Here is an 18444-nt window from a genome sequence, read left to right on the forward strand (position 1 = left end):
GGGAGGGAAATCAAAAAGGAAAAATATTCTGAATATTTACAAAAACTTTGTTGCTTTGAAAATTCTTACTAAACGCTATCAAAATATAGTTTCATCATCATTCAATATGATATTCTTAGTGTACTCCTGACTGATACGGTTTTCTTTTGTTCTATGTTTCTCCTGTTGTAAAAATGGGAAAAATCCTTAACTTGAATTAAACCGCTTTTTAAATTGCTAACTCAATATTTTACTTTTGACCTCATCATTCATTTAACTCAATACTCTATTACCCACTATTAACTACGACTTACTCAGTAAAGTCCGGACGATTTCCATCAGTTCACTGCAATTGAGAATTCTGGCTGACGGACCGTCCATTCGCAATAATTCACCCTGTAAAACAACAATAAAAATATCAGCTTTGAAATATTGCCTCTTTCCTATTCCATTCATAATCAGTTGAAATTCAATTAAAACGCGTTCTTAGCTTCTTATATGATACTTTCACACATTATTATATATGGGGTAAATTATGGAAAACTTGAGAAACCAGGGAAAAAAATATTTCCCGACAACAATTAGCGAAGTAATTAATTTTCGAAACTATGTAATAATAGGCAGATAGGAAACGTTGTGGCAAACCAACATAAAACTTTGTCCAACTTGTGGTATGTAAAAGCGATTTATCAAGTTGCCACCTGTGGTGTGTTTGGGGGCAATTAATAGGCCGAGGTTAAAGTGCGATCCGGACTTAGTCAGACGAAGACTTTGCCAAGTTCAGGAGGATAAGAATTTGCCAAATATTTACTCCATATGTCTCATGTCTTCATGGAACGCAATTTACCACTACTTTAAAGCATTCAAAACAGTATTGCTATATCAAGTTCAGTACCTTTTTTACAAAAGTTCTTATATTCCTGTGAAAATAATCAGCTAACAAGGTGGAAGGTGAATATATGCATCCAAAGAATGTCCGGAGATAAGCAATCAGCCAAAGCAAATTCATTAAATATGTGTGTATCTGAATCCGACTAACGAGCAAAAGCATGTCCAGCAAATTTTAATTTCACCTGAAGCTGAATATGTGGTTATCAATATTGTACGGACGTATAAAAGACTAAGCCGGATGAAAACAAAAACTGCCGTAGCGAACAAATGAGGAATAACAAGAGGGATTAAATTAAATTGGAAGGTTATTAGAGTTGAGTTTACATATTGTTTTTGCTCACATTTTTATGAATGTGGTGTATATGTGTGTGCATGGGGAAGCATAAAGCATACCAGCGGACATTGTTATGAATGTTAAAAGGAAATTAGGGAGCGGGATTCTCTGCTTTGCATTTTTCAGTTATAAGCTTAAAGTCGGATGTCATAATAAATGAGGTAGTAACAATGCCTAAACAGTCCATTCTACATCACTTAAAATAAGTTTCAACAGTTGTTAAATTGAATAATAACATATAACAATACCTTAAGCTAAAGCAGTAATATTGATTTTTCAAACAATGTTGACTTGCGACATTCACGCATTCCTTATTAATAGATTTCTTTACAATGAAAATTCCTTTAAGGAATTGAGGAAATTACATCCATTCAGGAAAGTTCTTCAGATTATACACGAGTTCTAGCAAAGTTTTACAATGTTCGGGCAATTTTCAAGTCTTTATTGTTATAGACTTTCCTTTCCAACTTTACCAAAGTCCCAGAAAATTAATTACTTTAAAATTCGTTTAAGATAGAACGCTGATTATTATTTAAATCATTACCGAGTATCAGAACAACTTTGTATTAAGAAGGTATAAATAAAACTGGAGCAAATATTTGAAATATACAGGGTGATTCAAAATTGGAGTCATTCCTTTTAAGGGGTGATAGAGGCTCCCTTGGGGAGTACGAGAAAAATAGTGAAAATTTTTTTTTCGAAAATTTCCAGAAGATATTAACAGTTGAAAACCGAACTTTATCTCTGTTATTAAATTAAAGTTTCTCAGTTTTTAATAACAATTAATTTATTTTACTATTTTTTCTGTACTCCTATAACAGCGCCAGACAACACCTGCAGAGGAATGACGCCAATTTTGAATCACCCTATATACTTAATATTTTATTGTGTTTTAATACAAGCAATTATTGTGAGGTAAACTTGCCATTAAACGCCAGAAAGAAAAACTGTGCACTAATTGAGCTCATATCTGATTCTGTGAGTTATTTTATACAAGGACATTATATTCAACTGGGAAAGGCGGCCAGTGTTGCGTATAACACGATTCAGCTGCCTTATCGGAAATGGTTTTTTCATAATTCTATTCAATGCGATCCTTATTTTTCTTCAATTCACCCCATGTTATTCTGCTTATGATCCTTTTCTTGTTTATCTTTTTACACGTTTTGCCCTCATGCAATATTGATAAACACGGGGTCATTCCTCAGGTAGATAAAAGGTCTACAGGCTGTACTACATTTTATAGTTCAAATATGTTAGTGTTCCAGCATCAGATCCAGTAACGTTGGATTCACTTTATGGATAGAAAAAAAAATGTTTTTCGATAATAAGTTCTAAAATTCGAGGTATAATAAGGTGCATAATACTGTGCCACTAAATCTTAATTGATTAATTAATTAGTTTATTTATTTATGACCATAGTAGTCACATTTTTGGGATACTTTTGAAAAACCTAAAAATTAGTTGATCATATTAATTGATGCCACAGTAATCAAATGTGCATATGCGAGACAATCCGCACTAACAAATATTAAGCATTCTAACTAAATGTTTAATTATACCATAGTTCGAGGCTTCTATTATTATGATGTACGACATTAATAAATAGTGCAATGAACATCATTCCAGTGAAAAATTATAATTAGATGAAACATTTTGTAGAATATTTCTGGTTTACGCGTAATACTTTTTGGCAAAAATTGAGCATTTTTTACTTGTGACCAATAAATTGGGGCTAACTGCGAATAGTTCAATCTGGAAACTTTGTATTTCCAATCAACTGAACCTGTTCTCATTAACTAATACTTTAATTTCATCCTATAGGTTCAAGTAATTTATGTTATGTAGTTTTTGTTCACTAGCCACTGTGCGTTTAGAGAACTGTAATATATTTTCAACCTATTAAGGTTCATTAATGAATTTAGATCCAAGTATTTTAGGTATTTATTTGGACCGCAATATTGAAACGCAAAAATTAACAGTTGTGATTAAGTAATTAAGTGGGATAAAAAATCCCAAACAATCTAGTTGAAAAAATTTCAATAATTTCTAAATAGTCATTGAACAGGAAAATGTGCTTCGAAATTTCTTAGCTGTGAGGTAGGCGAAAGCAAAAAGTAATTCCTTAAATTCGTAGACTCTCTATTCCTTTCTCTACACCAAAATAGATCAATACGTTTCTTGTTTTTCCAATACGAGCAATATTTTTTAAAGGCTTCTAACGAAAAATGCCACGCTCTTAGTTCATTTATTTATTTGTATAAATAAATGAACTTGCGCCCCCTTGGAGAAGAAAAAAGTGTCCGTTTACTAAAGAGAAAATATTGTGTGAAAATGCGTTATTTAATGATACTAGAAAAAACTGATAGTTATTGGGACACTTTCGTTTCCACACACAATAACGATTTTACCGTCATTTTACACAAATCTGAAAGAAAACACTGAATACGTGTTTGTGCGGGTTTGCCAAGCGTTTGATTCAGTCGCTCGAATTTCCAATCGACACAATAATCTGATAGAATACTTTTTTTGCAAATAAACTTTCATACTATTCGAGTGTGTTTAAGTAGCCTTCAGTGGCTTTTACTCATAGTTAAAAGAACTTTCACCTCTAGAATTTGCTCGACTGAGATATTTTCAAATATTTATTGGCTTTTAATATTTATAATTGTGACAGACTTTTAGACGACTAATTCCTTTTAAAAAAATTTACACCGTCTTCACAATAAATCAGGTATAAATTATTGGGATACAGAACCCTAACACGTACATCATTTAAATTTGATTGTGCTTATTATAGTTCAATGAGAATTTTGAATTTAAGTCTCATCGTGAATATGGTTTGCCTCATTGAATAAAATCTCTTTCACCTGTCAAGATGCTACATATTATATTTACTGATTTACTGCGTTCTGGTCTTCATACAATATTAATAGCCTCAGATTTATACCCCAGGTGGATAAAGGGCCTGCAATCTGGACCATATTTTACCTTGCCAGAAAGTCTTTGGAAGCCAAACTGCCGATAGGTTCTAGTTTGTATGAGAAAGAGACTTTATGTGTATTGTGTGCCGTATTTTATGGTAAAGAAAATTTGGTTAAAACCTGTCCAGATATTTGGATAGAGAACATTTATTTCATGACTCGAAAATTAATAACACCACCAATGTGGAAATGTTTAGTAAAAGTAATAAAACTTTGAGATTTTTGAGAAACTTTAATTTTTTCCGCATTAGTTTCATAAGCATGGGTTCTAAAGCGAATGTTAAATATAAAAACTTTTATTTTACGTGGCTTGTTTTCACAGTGAGTATCACAAGCAGCTGTGGCAGAGTTAAATAAATGTATTTGAATCTTCTATATTTATTAGTTATATGTTCGAAAAACAGAAATAGTAGAGATCCCGCTTTGAGTGAGCTTCTTGCAGAAAGAATCAAAGAGAATATCAATGATCATACAAAGCTAGAGAAACACCAAAACTTTTAATAATATGTATATAAACTGAAATTAACTCGATTATCAGATAACTTTGACTGGTTTGGTTTTTGATTTGTTCTAAATTAGAATCTGAATTGTTCTTGCTGCATATTGTCGTTATGTAAGTTTAATTATATTTAATTATTCAAATGACACAAATAAAATAATTTAATGTATTTCTAGACACAACATGTATATGAGTGTTTCTTCCAAATACGTATTTTTTACAAACTGCTCAGATAAGCGTTCTCCCGCAAAGCATTTGTTTTAAAGTCAGAGAAAACTAAAATATAAGAAACGTACTTATCTCTAAACCGACGAACATAAATAAACGTCACTATCCGATAAGAATATAAAAAGCGAAACTATTCGGGAAACATTACGAACAAGGCGGAAATAAGAACAAACCGAAAATAAAAGCTTTTTACCTAATTAGGTCTAGTAGAGATGGTTTCGTCAAAGGACAGGCCCGAGTTTCCTTTACTTCCTTTAATTACTTTCCTTTCAGTTCAGTGATATATACAAGTGAAGATTTTCCACTAATTAGACTACAGTCTTAATTTAATTGCAATTAATGTTCAATGTGTCAATTTAGAAAAATATACTCGTGGATATTTTCTGTTTTATTAAAACCAGTGGCAGCATCGATTTCCCAGCATTTCGAAACCGTTCAAATTTACAAACTATTCGCCCTGCGCCCAGAAAAGATTGTGCTGAGATGAGATACTGGAACTTTGTTTTCCAAGTTAACTGTCTCGTAAACATTGTAAATGAGTAAACCGTCACACACAGTCGACATTCCAACATTTACATTTATCCAATGGGAAAATATTTGGAACTTCCTCTCCAAAAGTTTCACTTGAAGAGAGTGAAGTGCGAAAAGTGGAAGGGTAAAGCGAAAAGTTGACGCAAGATGAGAATTGCATAAGAAAAACTTTTTTTGTGATATGAAATCTACAGAATTTTGTAATTGGTAAGAATGGTTTAAAGCAGTTTTGCCCCGTCTCTACATATTTTTAAGATGAATTAAGTTTAAATGTGTGATTTAAAATCTACGATTTAGATATATTGATGCATACACTGTTGATTATTCAAACTGCTTCAGAAATAAGCATCTGTCATCCATAACCATTTGATGGATTTTATCAGTGATTTCTGGAGTAGTAGCGAAAACAGATCCTCCAGAAAGTTCAGCGTCACTTGAGTCCATATGGCTACTCCGAAAATTTTGAAGCCACTTATAAACTGTTCTAATTGAAGGTGCAGAGGCACCGTAATGTTTATCAAGCTTCTCTTTAGTCTCTTGAAGCGATTTGCTTTTCATAAAATAATTTACGTTTAATTAAGGCTCTGTTTTTCATTAAGTACGCGAAATTCTGTCTCATCCATGATTTGAAAACCTCCCGACTTCTTCGTTTCAAACAAACGTCAAACACAAAGAAGTAAACCGATCTGGCTGATACTAACAGAAAATAACGTCTATAGGACTTTTCAAACCACCCTCGTATCTCAATATTTTTAAGTGAAAATACAAGAGAATTTATAAAATGCGCTAGAGATAAAGCATCAAACGATAATATCAAGAAAAGGGTAGCGCAAAGTAAATAATTTTTCAGGATTAGTCTGTGGCCACGTGAATTAAAATTTGCAGAGATTGGACTACTTAACTAACTGGAAAACAAACCGGAATAACGTTATGAAATTAAAAAAAAATATTTGCATATAAAAGTACAATATTTGCATTTGTGGTATCAACCACTGTATTGAATCTGCCTCAAATTTTGTATCTTGTTTTTTCCCTGGAACGCAACTTACAATTAATGCAATTGTATTTTGAAATAATTTTTTCTCAAATAGGACTATCCTTCTGTCCTTTCTCTCAAATAATATGTCCATAAAATGAAAGAGTTGAAAACAGTTTCAAAAAATGTAAACATATTCCATTCGTTTCTAAATTTTTGTTTACTTTAGAGTAAATTTTCAATTGTTATAATATGAACCACCGAAAAGACACTTAAAGCTAGAACAGAAGCGATTTGAAATATGCAAACACTTACAGGGAATTTCATTTTTTAAATAGTAAAAATGTGTATCGGTTTTCTAGTACGAAAATCGTCAAAGCTTTTCTTCTACTGTAGACTATTGAAACATTCTGAAGATTTTTAATTGGGATCTAACCGATATCCTAAATCTTCGCATTTATATCTATAAGGCATGAAAGCGGAATTTAATATCCACACTTGAGCGACAGTGCTGAATAAAGCTGATGTCCATGCATTATTAATAGATAAGAACCGCTATTTCAGGACGTTTAACCACCTGTCATAAACCATTGCTGGCCTGTCTGCACCATCATCACCGCACACTATCTTTGGCCTGACAACTATTATTGTTCCACAAGACAACCGCAAAATCAAATCACCATTGCGTTACTCTAAAGATAGTTCTTTAGTTCCGAGCCGAAGGTTTATTATCTTTGGTTAAGCTTAAAGCACAAGTAATGCAAAAATAGGAAGCTTTTTATGTGTTTTACATTGCACACGCTAAAGAAACGAACGCGTATCGATTGAATAACTACAAATTTAGAATATTAAATAATATTTTGGAATTCGCTATTTGCAATGGATAATTCAGATTCGTAAAAGCTATAAGCAATTGCAGTAAACGCTTACAATGCGTACGTACGTAACATTTTCCAATCCTACAATATTTTCTGCTGCTACGTTTGTATTGAAATTTTAAATTTCACTTATGAGCCAGCTGACAAAACAGCGTACTATTAACTTTCCCCGGTAAAATGTATATTTTCCAGAGCAGTATTGAATATTAAGAGTTTTCCTTTGAAATTATATAAATGCGACCCGAAAACGTAGGTATTTTATTGCAACATTGCTTGAATTCGTCTGAGTGCCACACAATCATATTCTTGCAGTTGCTAACATACATAGCCATTTACCACACTTTTACCAGAAATTGAAAAGTGACTTCAATGGCCTCTTTCTTTAGATCCCGAGAAAAACAATGCATTTATTACTTTCTTGTCGAAGAGAAAATCATCAGGCTCTGAGTTAATAATTCTATATGAGTATACATAAAAGGTTGACTACTTAGTTGAATGCTGTTTCAGTTCCCGTTGCAAATATAACTTATAATGTATATTGCGTTCATTGCAGTTTGAGATATACATTCAGGGCCTGTGTCTGCACACTAATCGATTTAGCACATCACTCAGTTATAATTTATTACTTTGTAAGTCTTTTAAACTTAAAAGTAAGTCACGGATAGGACGCTTTCATAAAGCGTTTTTAACTGACGAAGTGAGACCACGATCATGAATTCTTCTATAAAATTACATTAGAATGGGTTTGGAAGAATTATACGACCGATATTCAATGATAAGGCAAAAGTTCAGGAAGATCAATTGGGAAGATTTGTGTCAAAAATCTATGTCTATTCGACCTTAGAATAAGGAAAGTTACCGAAAGTGAATAAATTTCTTTCGTTTCAGAATTTTATTAGGTTGGGAAATGTTGCTAAAACTATTTGACATCTTCAGCAAACATGTTTATGTATATTGTAGAGGCCACTTTTATTGAAGCACTAGGTACAGAACGCAGCAATATATGAACCTTTAAATGTATATTACCAAGGAAGGACAAAACATATGCATTTTGCTATTCAACAAATTCAGTAATGAGTCTCGACAAGTTAATAGACGAACATTACATTAAGAATAGAAACAGAAGGTCCCAAAACTAATTCCACACAATGCAAATTTTAATGTTTTTGTACATCAAATCTACAATTCATTCCCATTATTTACATCTATTTGATTCCCAGGAAATCAGATAATTTTTCATAGTCTCCATTGCGGAATTATCCACACAAAGAGGTTCTGTGCTGTGGAGAGATAAGGTTTTTATAAAAGGGAATTTGTTTTAGAAATCCTCAGAATACGACAAACGAGGAGACAAATAATAGGGCTTTTGTAGTTTTAAAATGGCTTTTTATAATAAATTTCTTTGTGGTGAATTTTGCAGCATAAGTTTTACTTGGAATGCAAATTAATGCTTATCTGATGGAATCTTTCAGCAGATTAACTGTGCCTTTGTAGATTGATTTGAAAATGAGGCAAATATATACTTAACTTAATGCAACAATAACTAACTTAAATAGTACGTAAATACGACTTGTATATTACATATATACGACCAGTCATTTATTTATTCGGTTTATAAATTATTTAAGAGGCAACGCAATAAATCAAATGTAGAAGAAACTAAAGCAATGTTTTCAACTAAAAGTTAATAATAAAGTGTATAACCATAAAAGTAACTTCTGCATTAGATCAAAGAGAAAGCTACACTTGCTTAGGAAAAACTCCATATAGATTCATACTGTTCAGTATCTTGATAACCAGATAAATGGAGGCAGTTCAATTTTATTTTCATAAATATCAGCAATTGTATGACTTTGAAGAAAGCTATTATGCGATATATTATATATATCGAAGATAATCATAATTATGTTATATTTTCAAGCAACTTCTCTATTTTTGATCTACATTTAATACGCAGAATATTGAAGAATCTTGCAGAAAACATATAAATATCGTTAGCAAAATAAATATGCTTTTTGGTAAAAAAACATATTGAAGTTCTGAAAGAATATTTTTTAAATTAAATGAAAAATTGGTACTATTTACGCGAAACTAAAAGTCACTTTCAAGTGTTTCGCACAGATAAAGTTACTGACTTTTCAGTTGTAAAATACGTATTTATGTTACCTTTTGCGTGAGTTGTGAATTCAAACATGTATATATTGGACCGAGAATTTCTGAAATTTAACAATTTTCTTAAGCACTTAAAATACTGGAACAAATTCGGTTTTTTTTTAATGTAGTCGTCGCTTTGTAGAACTTTACTATGGAATACTATTATTTGCTTCTCAGGCTCTGTTTTACTTCGATGGGTTTCTGATGTTTTTTAGCATTCTAAATTTTACTTTCATTTTATATTGCGCTATCTTTATAGCAAATTCTTTAAGTTCAGAATTCAGATTCCGTTATTTTGTGTTATATTATATTTCGCGACACTTTTGTCAAACGTATATTTTATATAAGCATTCACACTGCCAGTGACACGAATTAAAACAAAATGGGATAGTCATAACGAAAGAGCAGATTTGGATTCGTTTTAGTCAAATTAAAAAAGCAAGTATATAAAAAAAACGAATCCGAAACTGCTGTCAGTTAAATTACAAGGACAAGCTCGTAGATGAATAAGGTAAATAAATAAAAAATAAAAAGAAAACTAGCAATCCTTTTTGAAAAACGTGTGAATAGATCAGACGTATAAATCATCAACCATCGATTTATGGCTAACACAAATTAACTTTCTTTCTATTTTTTTTAAATAGGCTAATATTCGCTATCTGGTATTTGAGATCAAATTAAACTAATGGAAGCTTAGTTAAAACTGGAAATCTGGTTTGAAAGTTTTATTACATTAGTCCAAGTTTTATTTTAATTTTAAGTTTCGTTCTTGAAAATGTCTACCAATGGCTGAAAATAGGAAAATAGAATGCTGAACAGTCGGATTTAAGCAATAATTTTATACGCCTGAATTTTTTGAGCATTCATTAATTTTTAATTTTACTTTGGAATTTAAATAAGCATTTCAGGGGTAGGTTTCAGCCCAGCTCGAGCATAGATTATTTATGCTTTTGGTATATGTATAATAATACACATATTGAAGCAAGTTGGATATGTAAGTCAATATAGGGAAAGCTACCTGAATATATCTGACATGATAAGTTCAATATTTACTTATGTGCTTGTTGGCTGTGTACGTATACATACTTAATATTGACACAGAAACAAGAGTGATATATAAAACAACCCCATTTGGTACTTAATTGTGGGGCATTATTTCTATGAATACGGAATTTGCATATAAAGCATATTGCCGTTTTTCAAATTAGTCAAGCTCATTCGTATTAGAAGTTTGATTTTTCCGTTAATAAATTAAAGAGATATTAAAATCAGATTTTACCATTACACCTAAAATCGACATACGCGACATTATTAATAAACCAGTTGCATTTGCATTTTGTTACAACACACAAGGTTATAGAACGGTTCAAAACAAAACTATGTGGCTTCATTCTCGTGTGATGAAAAGAAAGAATTGTTCAAATCAAATATTTCAAATAAAAAGGCCGTTTTGTATCTAGCGATTTTAAAATATCTATTTCTGGTCGTTAGAAATTTCATCTGCACTTTCAAGAAGCGATCCTGCTCATTCTGCTCATCACTGATCAATATCTGTCGCGAATGTACTCGGTTTATCGATTATTTATTAATTAATTGTTACACATTTATATTTCGTAGATTCTAATTAACCATTAACCTACAACCTCCTATTTCCTGCTACCTTGTACAGATATTTATATTCCTGATCATACAAATCAGCTTCTTAAATGCAAATTGCAATTTCTTTCCGTCATTATGCATAATTGTTTGATTGCCTTGAACATGTATTTTTTTCTGAAAGCAATAATGTAAACCCAAGTAAGATCAGTCAGTCTAAAAGTGCAAGGTTTGAAACAGTAGGTAACGGCTTAAAGAAATTATACATTTTTATCAGGTAAATAGGCTATATGTAAAAATTGATAAAATATGGGGGGACTTGCAGAGTTATAGAAATGTACAAATATGTACAATTTTATCAGATTACTTTACCGTTAATTTGACGGAAATCGTCAAAATTTAGAAGCCATTTAAAAAAAAACCAGTTCAATAAGTCAGATATATTATGAACCTATTAATTTTAAATTAAGTTTAAATTGTTGATTTGCAACTATATCAGCAAATTACATAATTTTGATGATGGCGCAATTTTACAAATTATTTTGCCGACTTTAGAATAATTGATCATTGAAAACTTGGATAACGTATGAAACAGTTGCTGTAGGCAATCAAGCTTTCAAAAGTTTTAAAGTATCAATCTCGTTTAAGTTGGTGATTTCCCGAGAAGCAGTTCAGATGGCAGGCTCCAAAATTTTGATCAATGATGAAGACATATTTTGGAAGCAGTTATATGAAGAATTTAGAAAGGATAAAGCAGATCTACTAGAATACGTAGACATTATGCAAAAATGGGCTGATAGTCAACCACATTTTCCTGAGCGACCGAGTAAGTAAATCTATGAACGAAAGACTTTATTAGATATGCAGTCATTTGCATAAAATATATCTTTGTTCAATATTCAATATACCTCTGATAAGAATGCAAGCATCCCAAAAAATATAAATTAAAGAAAAATGAAAATCTGAATTATAGTGTAAAGTGCCTTATTGGCAAAATGAGTCGATTGAGTTTCTTTAGAAATACATTTTTCCTCAGTCAAAGCATTCATTCTATCGGAACAACTGCCTTTGAAGTTGTAACATATTCATTTTATGTTCTGTTTCTGCGGTGATTCTCCACGGGTAGATGGAAAGTGGAAGCAAAGCCAAAATTAATTTTAATTTCTTTGTTCCAGGTCATGAAATCCTCCGCTTTGTAATATTATACAACAAATTTAGCATAGAAAAAGCCAAGGCGAAATTGGATATGTACTATTCAATTAGAAACCTAATGCCGGAATATTTTCAAACCCATCCATTAAGCGCAGATATTGTTTTCCATAGTAAAGTGTGGTGAGTTATCGTCGAAACATTTTAATAATGTGAAGAGCAATTGAGAGGATGTAGCTTATAGCAGTGAAAAACAAACCTTTGAAAAATTTGTCAAATTACTTGGGTTACTTGAAATGTGGTTCCCTAAAGAACCCACACTGCCACATCATAACCATTTGCCAAGCGAATAAATTAATTAGCGCATTTCAGCCTCATGGTACCACTACCAAAACCAACAAGTGATTACTCCAGGATAATATACAATACACTTAATCCAGAGTATGACGATCCAAAACACTTGAATCATGATATATTTATATCCTCTTTTATTCATGTCCTGGAATGTTTGATTCGCGAAGATCTGTGCTATAAATTTCATTATATTATGGACTGTAAACCGGTTACAATGGGACATATTCCAAAATTTAAGCCAATGGGCTTTAAGAAAGTCTTCATAATATTGGAAGTGAGTATGTTAATAATTTAGGTGAAAAACATTTGAGCATTTCAAAAGGCAGATTTATTAATATAAAAAGGCATAAAAAATCTCATCAGCGGTGGGTTTTAAAATGATTCCAGATATTTCGATTTCAATTTAAATAAAATGAAGTTTGGGTAAAATCGCCAACTTGCAAAAATAGCTAACTTATTCAAAATATGTTTCAGAAAGTGTTCTCCAATAGGTTAGCGTCGATTTGTTTGGTAAATGTCGCAGATTATTGCGAAAGTTTCATCAATGTCGTAGTCAAACCTATTTTGAGCGCCAAGATGAAAGAAAGGGTAAGTCTTAACGAAAAATAATCAGTAAGAAATTGTAACAAAATTTGATGCAACAATTTACTATTAACCAAGCACATCATCTTTAAGAATCCATGTTATAACGAGTAATGAAAGATATTTGAAATACAAATAGTTTCAAATAATTTTAACTAAGAATCAAACGATTTTAGCCAGAAAATTACTAGCTACATTTGTGAATTCCCTTTTATCCATGTTCATAGTCGAACAAAGTAAAATTCAGTACTTGAATAAATGAAAAATAGTATAAATCATTAAAGTCGAATTGCTCAAATTTTTCGGCGTCCTATCTAAGTTCGCAGTTTGGCAATAATTTTATTGATTCCTGCAATATTTGCAATTATTTCAGCTGAAGATAGTTTCAAATTTTGAACTGACTCAAATATATGGCAAAGAGCGTTTACCCAGAGATGCAGGAGGAGACTTGAAATCACTCTCAGAAATGAATGGTATGTAATCGTATAAAATCATACAAATACAAACTTATTTAAAATAATTACACGGATACCAGAGAGCACCGCAAAACTTATTATAATAAACGTAGCATCATAAACTTAAACTAAAGCGGACCTACACGAGTAAATTTATAAGACAAAAGCGACAAATAATAGCACAAAAATTTGAAAAACTATGATGCTTTTTTAAAGTTGCCACAGAAACTAATCCAACTAAAACCAACCCCTCGTTTTACAATTTTAGCTCACTTTTTCAGATAAGTTTCGGGAAATTTTAATACATTGTGGCAAATACATGTGTTTTGAAATCTAGATATAAGACAATAATTTAAATGAATTGATGCAAATGAAAAATCATCAATTACTAAACAGTATTCGACTATATAAATAAGAAGAAATAAATCAGCAGCTATTTTGTATATTTTCAGATTTATTGATAGAATATTACGAAACGAAAAAGGATGTGTTTGATAAGTTAGAAAAGTTGACAGTTGATGAATCATTGAGGCCAGCTAAATTGAAAAATGATGAAATATTGGGGTACTACGGAAATTTCAAAAAAATTCAGTTAGATTAGATACATGTTTATTAGGCCACTTGCGCGGCCAAAGCATGCCGTTAACGAACAAAGTAAGACCAAGAGCTGTAACTTTGAATAAGAAACTTTTTTAGCGAGTAAGAAACGTTTTTAAGTCTGTAGTCAATAATTTAATCAATAAACGTCGGTATACACAAGTCGTGCGTTTCGTGTGAGTAAGGAACTTAGGGGAGATAGAAGGTAGGTTTCTGAATACACCTTGAATATGAGGCTTAATTTGGTTTTGTTTGAATACAGGCCTTTATGGCACTACTTTATCTGACTCAAATAATTCGGGTAAGCTTCAATTCTTTGTTAAAACAGCTCTTCGTTCAACAAGTTCAGTGTAACAGACACAATTAAATATGAATCACAACTTAAATTTTTACTAGTGTAGATGATAATTTAATATATATATTTATATTTGCGCGACTACACTACAAAACAAAGACCTCCAATGCAGATCCTTGTTTGAAGCTGGTCGACCTTTATGTGTTTTGTTTTTTTAGTTATGTAATACATTTATCTAGACAACATTTAAATAATAAAGGGTGTTCACATTGAAAATTGTAGCAAAAAATGAGTATCACTTGACCCCGATAGTTCACCGGTCAAGGTAGACAACGTAGATATAAAATGTTATAGGCCAGAACCTATTTTACAAATCTTTATTATCAAGATTATGCTAAAAGATTAGACTTAGCTCAGTTAGTGTTAGCGGCTTATTGTATAAATTACCAGAATACATTAGATATAGTTTTTTTTATTATTGTATTATCGTACCCACTATCTAATAATTTAGCTATATAATTACGAATAGCGCATTAATTATAATTGCCTAAAGCACCTAGCTATAAATATGCAATTCAATGATTAGTAAAAATTTCTATTCCTATATAAGTTATCACTCCTGCCAGCTCCAATACTGACATGGAATTGGCTGCTGGACAATTTGGCATGGCAGTTATATTAATGTACAATAATAATTAAAAATAAATGAGCATTGAAAACCGTTCATCAATAATTAGCTAGAAATACTGGCTTCTAAGTCGATCCTATAACTATGCGGGTCTTTACGATCCCACATTTCAAGTAAAACCGTGATATTTTTGCTTCGAGCCGACGAACTATATAATTGCACAAGACTTGCAACAAACGTTTTTATCGTGGTGTTTGCAACTTTAAACATTTGACACCGTTTTCAATAAACCACGTCGATTCGCAATGCCGAACGCGAACTTTTGCCAGTGAAATTTAATTATTCGGTCGGCGATTAAAATAAAAATGAATTTCAATAATTTGCTTCATACGAACAAGGAAGAAGTTCGAAGTGCAGTGTTGGAAAAGTTGGGCAAAAGTGCAGATGATATTGAAAATGACAAACAGCTGTTGAAAAATTGGTTCCAGTATCAGACGCATTTACCAGAAGTTCCATGTAAGTAAACTGATTTTGTTTCGATATTTATGAAAATTGGAAGGCTACCGCTCCAAAGCTACTGTAAAATGTAAAGCCAGATTTATATTTCTTGGCGTGTCTCAATGCTCTTTCGGAAACTAATAAAACTACAGGAATCGTCTAAGTGGAAAAGGTGACTGGTTAATTGGATTTTCTATTAGAAGCTAATGAACTCAGGTAAACAACCTGCCTTTGTTTTCTACATTTTACTGAATTTCTAAGTTGCTTCGTTTCACTATTGATTTCAAATTTCTCATAGAAGCTTTATAAACGCATGAAAACAGTTTCTGAAAACATCTGGTTTTAAAATTACAAGCAATATCAAAACATATTTTTCACAAAGTTTAGGAAGGATTCATTTCGCAAGCTACATTAGAAAGTTAAATCTGACAAAAAGCTAAAATAATCAACGAAATAAGGCAAAACATTAATCAGACTATAATAATTAGCAGCCAATCATCGTTAGAGTTCTTTGGCGTAATTAAGCACACCATTACCACAGTAAACGAAAGTTATTGGAAACCAGAAAAGATTGCATTAATTTTAGAAATTTTACATTACAACGGGTTAGTGCTCACCAACAAATATTGAATACTTTTGAAAATGTTCCTATAATTCGTTTAATGGTCCTAGCAAATATGGTGATCAAATATAAGGTAGCTTAACCAAAAGGACGTAAATGCAGACACAAAAGTTGATATTTTTTTTAATGAATGAAAAAGTGCTGTACGTGTTTTTATGTCTAACGATGGGTCATAAAAAATGCCATAATTCCAGCAGTCGGAAGAAAAATGGAATATTTGGACGAAAAAATAGTGAAAAGTTCTCCTCATGACAATGAAAATAGTGTAGAAATATTTTACAAACATTTCAATCAATCCCAAGTTCTTCCACTGGAATTACCTTTAATCCACTATCGCAGATCCTCATTTGGACATTTTTTTAGTTTATATACACTGTAAAATTTAATTTTTGTATTTAGAAATGATAGCTTATGTGTTTGGGAGTTTATTGCTCAATACATCCGAAAATGCATAACGCGCCTGCTTGTGATAAAACGTATAGAATAGTACATAACCAAAATTTCTAAAAAAATTAACGTAATACAATCCACGATTGGTTGAGAAAAACTGATGAAAAATTAACTTCAAATGAAACAATAAATTATATTTCGTTTAACCAATCATTCTGCAATTATCGAAAGTACATCAGTTGTAATTTTTCAGGTGATTCTGTTCTTGAGCTATTCCTAATAGTGAATAAATTCAACTTAGAAAAATGCAAAGAAAAACTATGCAATTATTACACCATCCGGAACGAGATTCCCGATATGTATGTGAATAAAAATCCCAAGTTTGATCACATGAAGGACATCGCTAATACTGTGTAAGTGAAGCAAAAAAAAATAAAAATTACTAATACAACTAAGATTTGCTGCTTTCAGATATGTTATACCTTTGCCGAAATTAACGCCGTCCTTGAGCCGAGTAACTCTTATAAAACTGAAGGATTTTGATCCCGTGAAATTCAAACCCCTCAATTTTTTTGCCCACACATACAATATTGTGGAGATTCGAATAAGGGAAGATGTGCTGCTTACCGACTCTATTATTTACGATATGGAAGGTTGTCAGGCAAAACATTTGATGAAGATGCGACTGGGATTATTGCGAAATTCAGCAACAATACTTGAGGTAATTTGTGTTTTCGAAAATTGGACAAATTTCACAACGCTCATAATAAAACATATGGAAATTAGCCTTAGAACAATGTTTAAAATCGTAAATTACAGCAGATTTTCATGGGTTTGCAACCCTATAAATTGTTTTGTAATTAGGTCGTTGCAGAAGGCTGATTATCTTTTCTTCAAGTTGACAATTAGGACTTGCATTGTCCGGCAAATAAAATTGGCTTTTTTGGCGCAAATATGAAAGAAATAAAGCAATATTATATACCATAATCGTTTCGCAGTGTTAATAAAATGTACGAGTATATGTAAAGTTCTCATTTTTAGAAATCATAATAACTTTTAAAAATTCAACTTAGCTAGTGTTCATTTAATTAAATGACAAATTCTATTTAGATAACATTGGCAGTGTGTGTTCTATCTATTTCAAATCTACGGAAGTTGTAAATGTATTTTTCTTGGTTTCAGAAAGTGTTTTCGACTCGCTTGGAAGGAATTCATTATATCAACCTACCCAGTTCCATGCAGGTTATAGTAAATCTGATGAAAACATTGTTAAAGGAAAAAATGAGGAAAAGAGTAAGTCTCTTGAATTGTATTTTCCGGCTGTTTCTTGCTAGAACTTTCTAGAAATGACAAAATATTTTCTGATAATTACAGCTCCATGTTCACAAAGACTTGGAGAGTTTGCAAAAACACTTTTCCAAAGAAATTTTACCTCAAGAATATGGTGGAGAGTGTAGATCAATAATCGAGCTCCATGGTAAAATTATTTCCGTTTATTTATCATTATTCTCACTATAATGATGAACTATCAATTTCCAGAACTCTGGCTGAGGAAATTAGACCACCATCAAGAACTGTTTGACCATTTGGATACTTTGCTGCCCCCAAGCAGTAACAACGCGTCTCAAGAGATTGAAGTGAACATACCAGAAAACTGTGTGTCTAATTTTCAACAACTTTGCATTGACTGATTGATGACCACTAATTTGATCTCTAAGATTTGACGATCATTAGTTTACCAAGAGTGAGCTTTAGACAATAGAAGATTTTTCATTGTCTAAATTTATTTAGCTTAAGACATACTTAGCTCAGGAGTGTGTGTGC

At 31.7% G+C, this 18444-nt stretch overlaps 1 protein-coding gene across 1 annotated transcript; it reads left to right on the forward strand.

The window, feature by feature from the left end:
• The first annotated feature begins 11641 nt into the window (after positions 1 to 11641).
• On the forward strand, positions 11642 to 18438 carry LOC109544211. The gene is made up of 12 exons (XM_019914280.2): positions 11642 to 11876; positions 12226 to 12382; positions 12572 to 12827; positions 13028 to 13141; positions 13509 to 13608; positions 14043 to 14181; positions 15445 to 15626; positions 16874 to 17033; positions 17092 to 17341; positions 17803 to 17913; positions 17995 to 18097; positions 18160 to 18438. The coding sequence occupies exons 1-12, from the start codon at positions 11726 to 11728 to the stop codon at positions 18309 to 18311; spliced, it is 1875 nt and encodes a 624-aa protein (XP_019769839.2). The 5' UTR covers positions 11642 to 11725; the 3' UTR covers positions 18312 to 18438.
• Positions 18439 to 18444: the final 6 nt, after the last annotated feature.

This window comes from Dendroctonus ponderosae, unplaced genomic scaffold, assembly GCF_020466585.1.
Source record: "Dendroctonus ponderosae isolate FM_Combo_2020 unplaced genomic scaffold, Dpon_F_20191213v2 Dpon_F_20191213_64, whole genome shotgun sequence".
Classification (NCBI taxonomy): Eukaryota; Metazoa; Arthropoda; class Insecta; order Coleoptera; family Curculionidae; genus Dendroctonus; species Dendroctonus ponderosae.

Excerpts from the sequence above, each read along its gene's own strand:
- LOC109544211 (XM_019914280.2), top strand. The coding sequence starts at position 11,726 with ATGGCAGGCTCCAAAATTTTGATCAATGATGAAGACATATTTTGGAAG. Across the intron at positions 15,627-16,873 it reads GCATTTACCAGAAGTTCCAT|GTGATTCTGTTCTTGAGCTA; the intron begins GTAAGTAAACTG and ends GTAATTTTTCAG. Across the intron at positions 17,342-17,802 it reads ATTCAGCAACAATACTTGAG|AAAGTGTTTTCGACTCGCTT; the intron begins GTAATTTGTGTT and ends TCTTGGTTTCAG.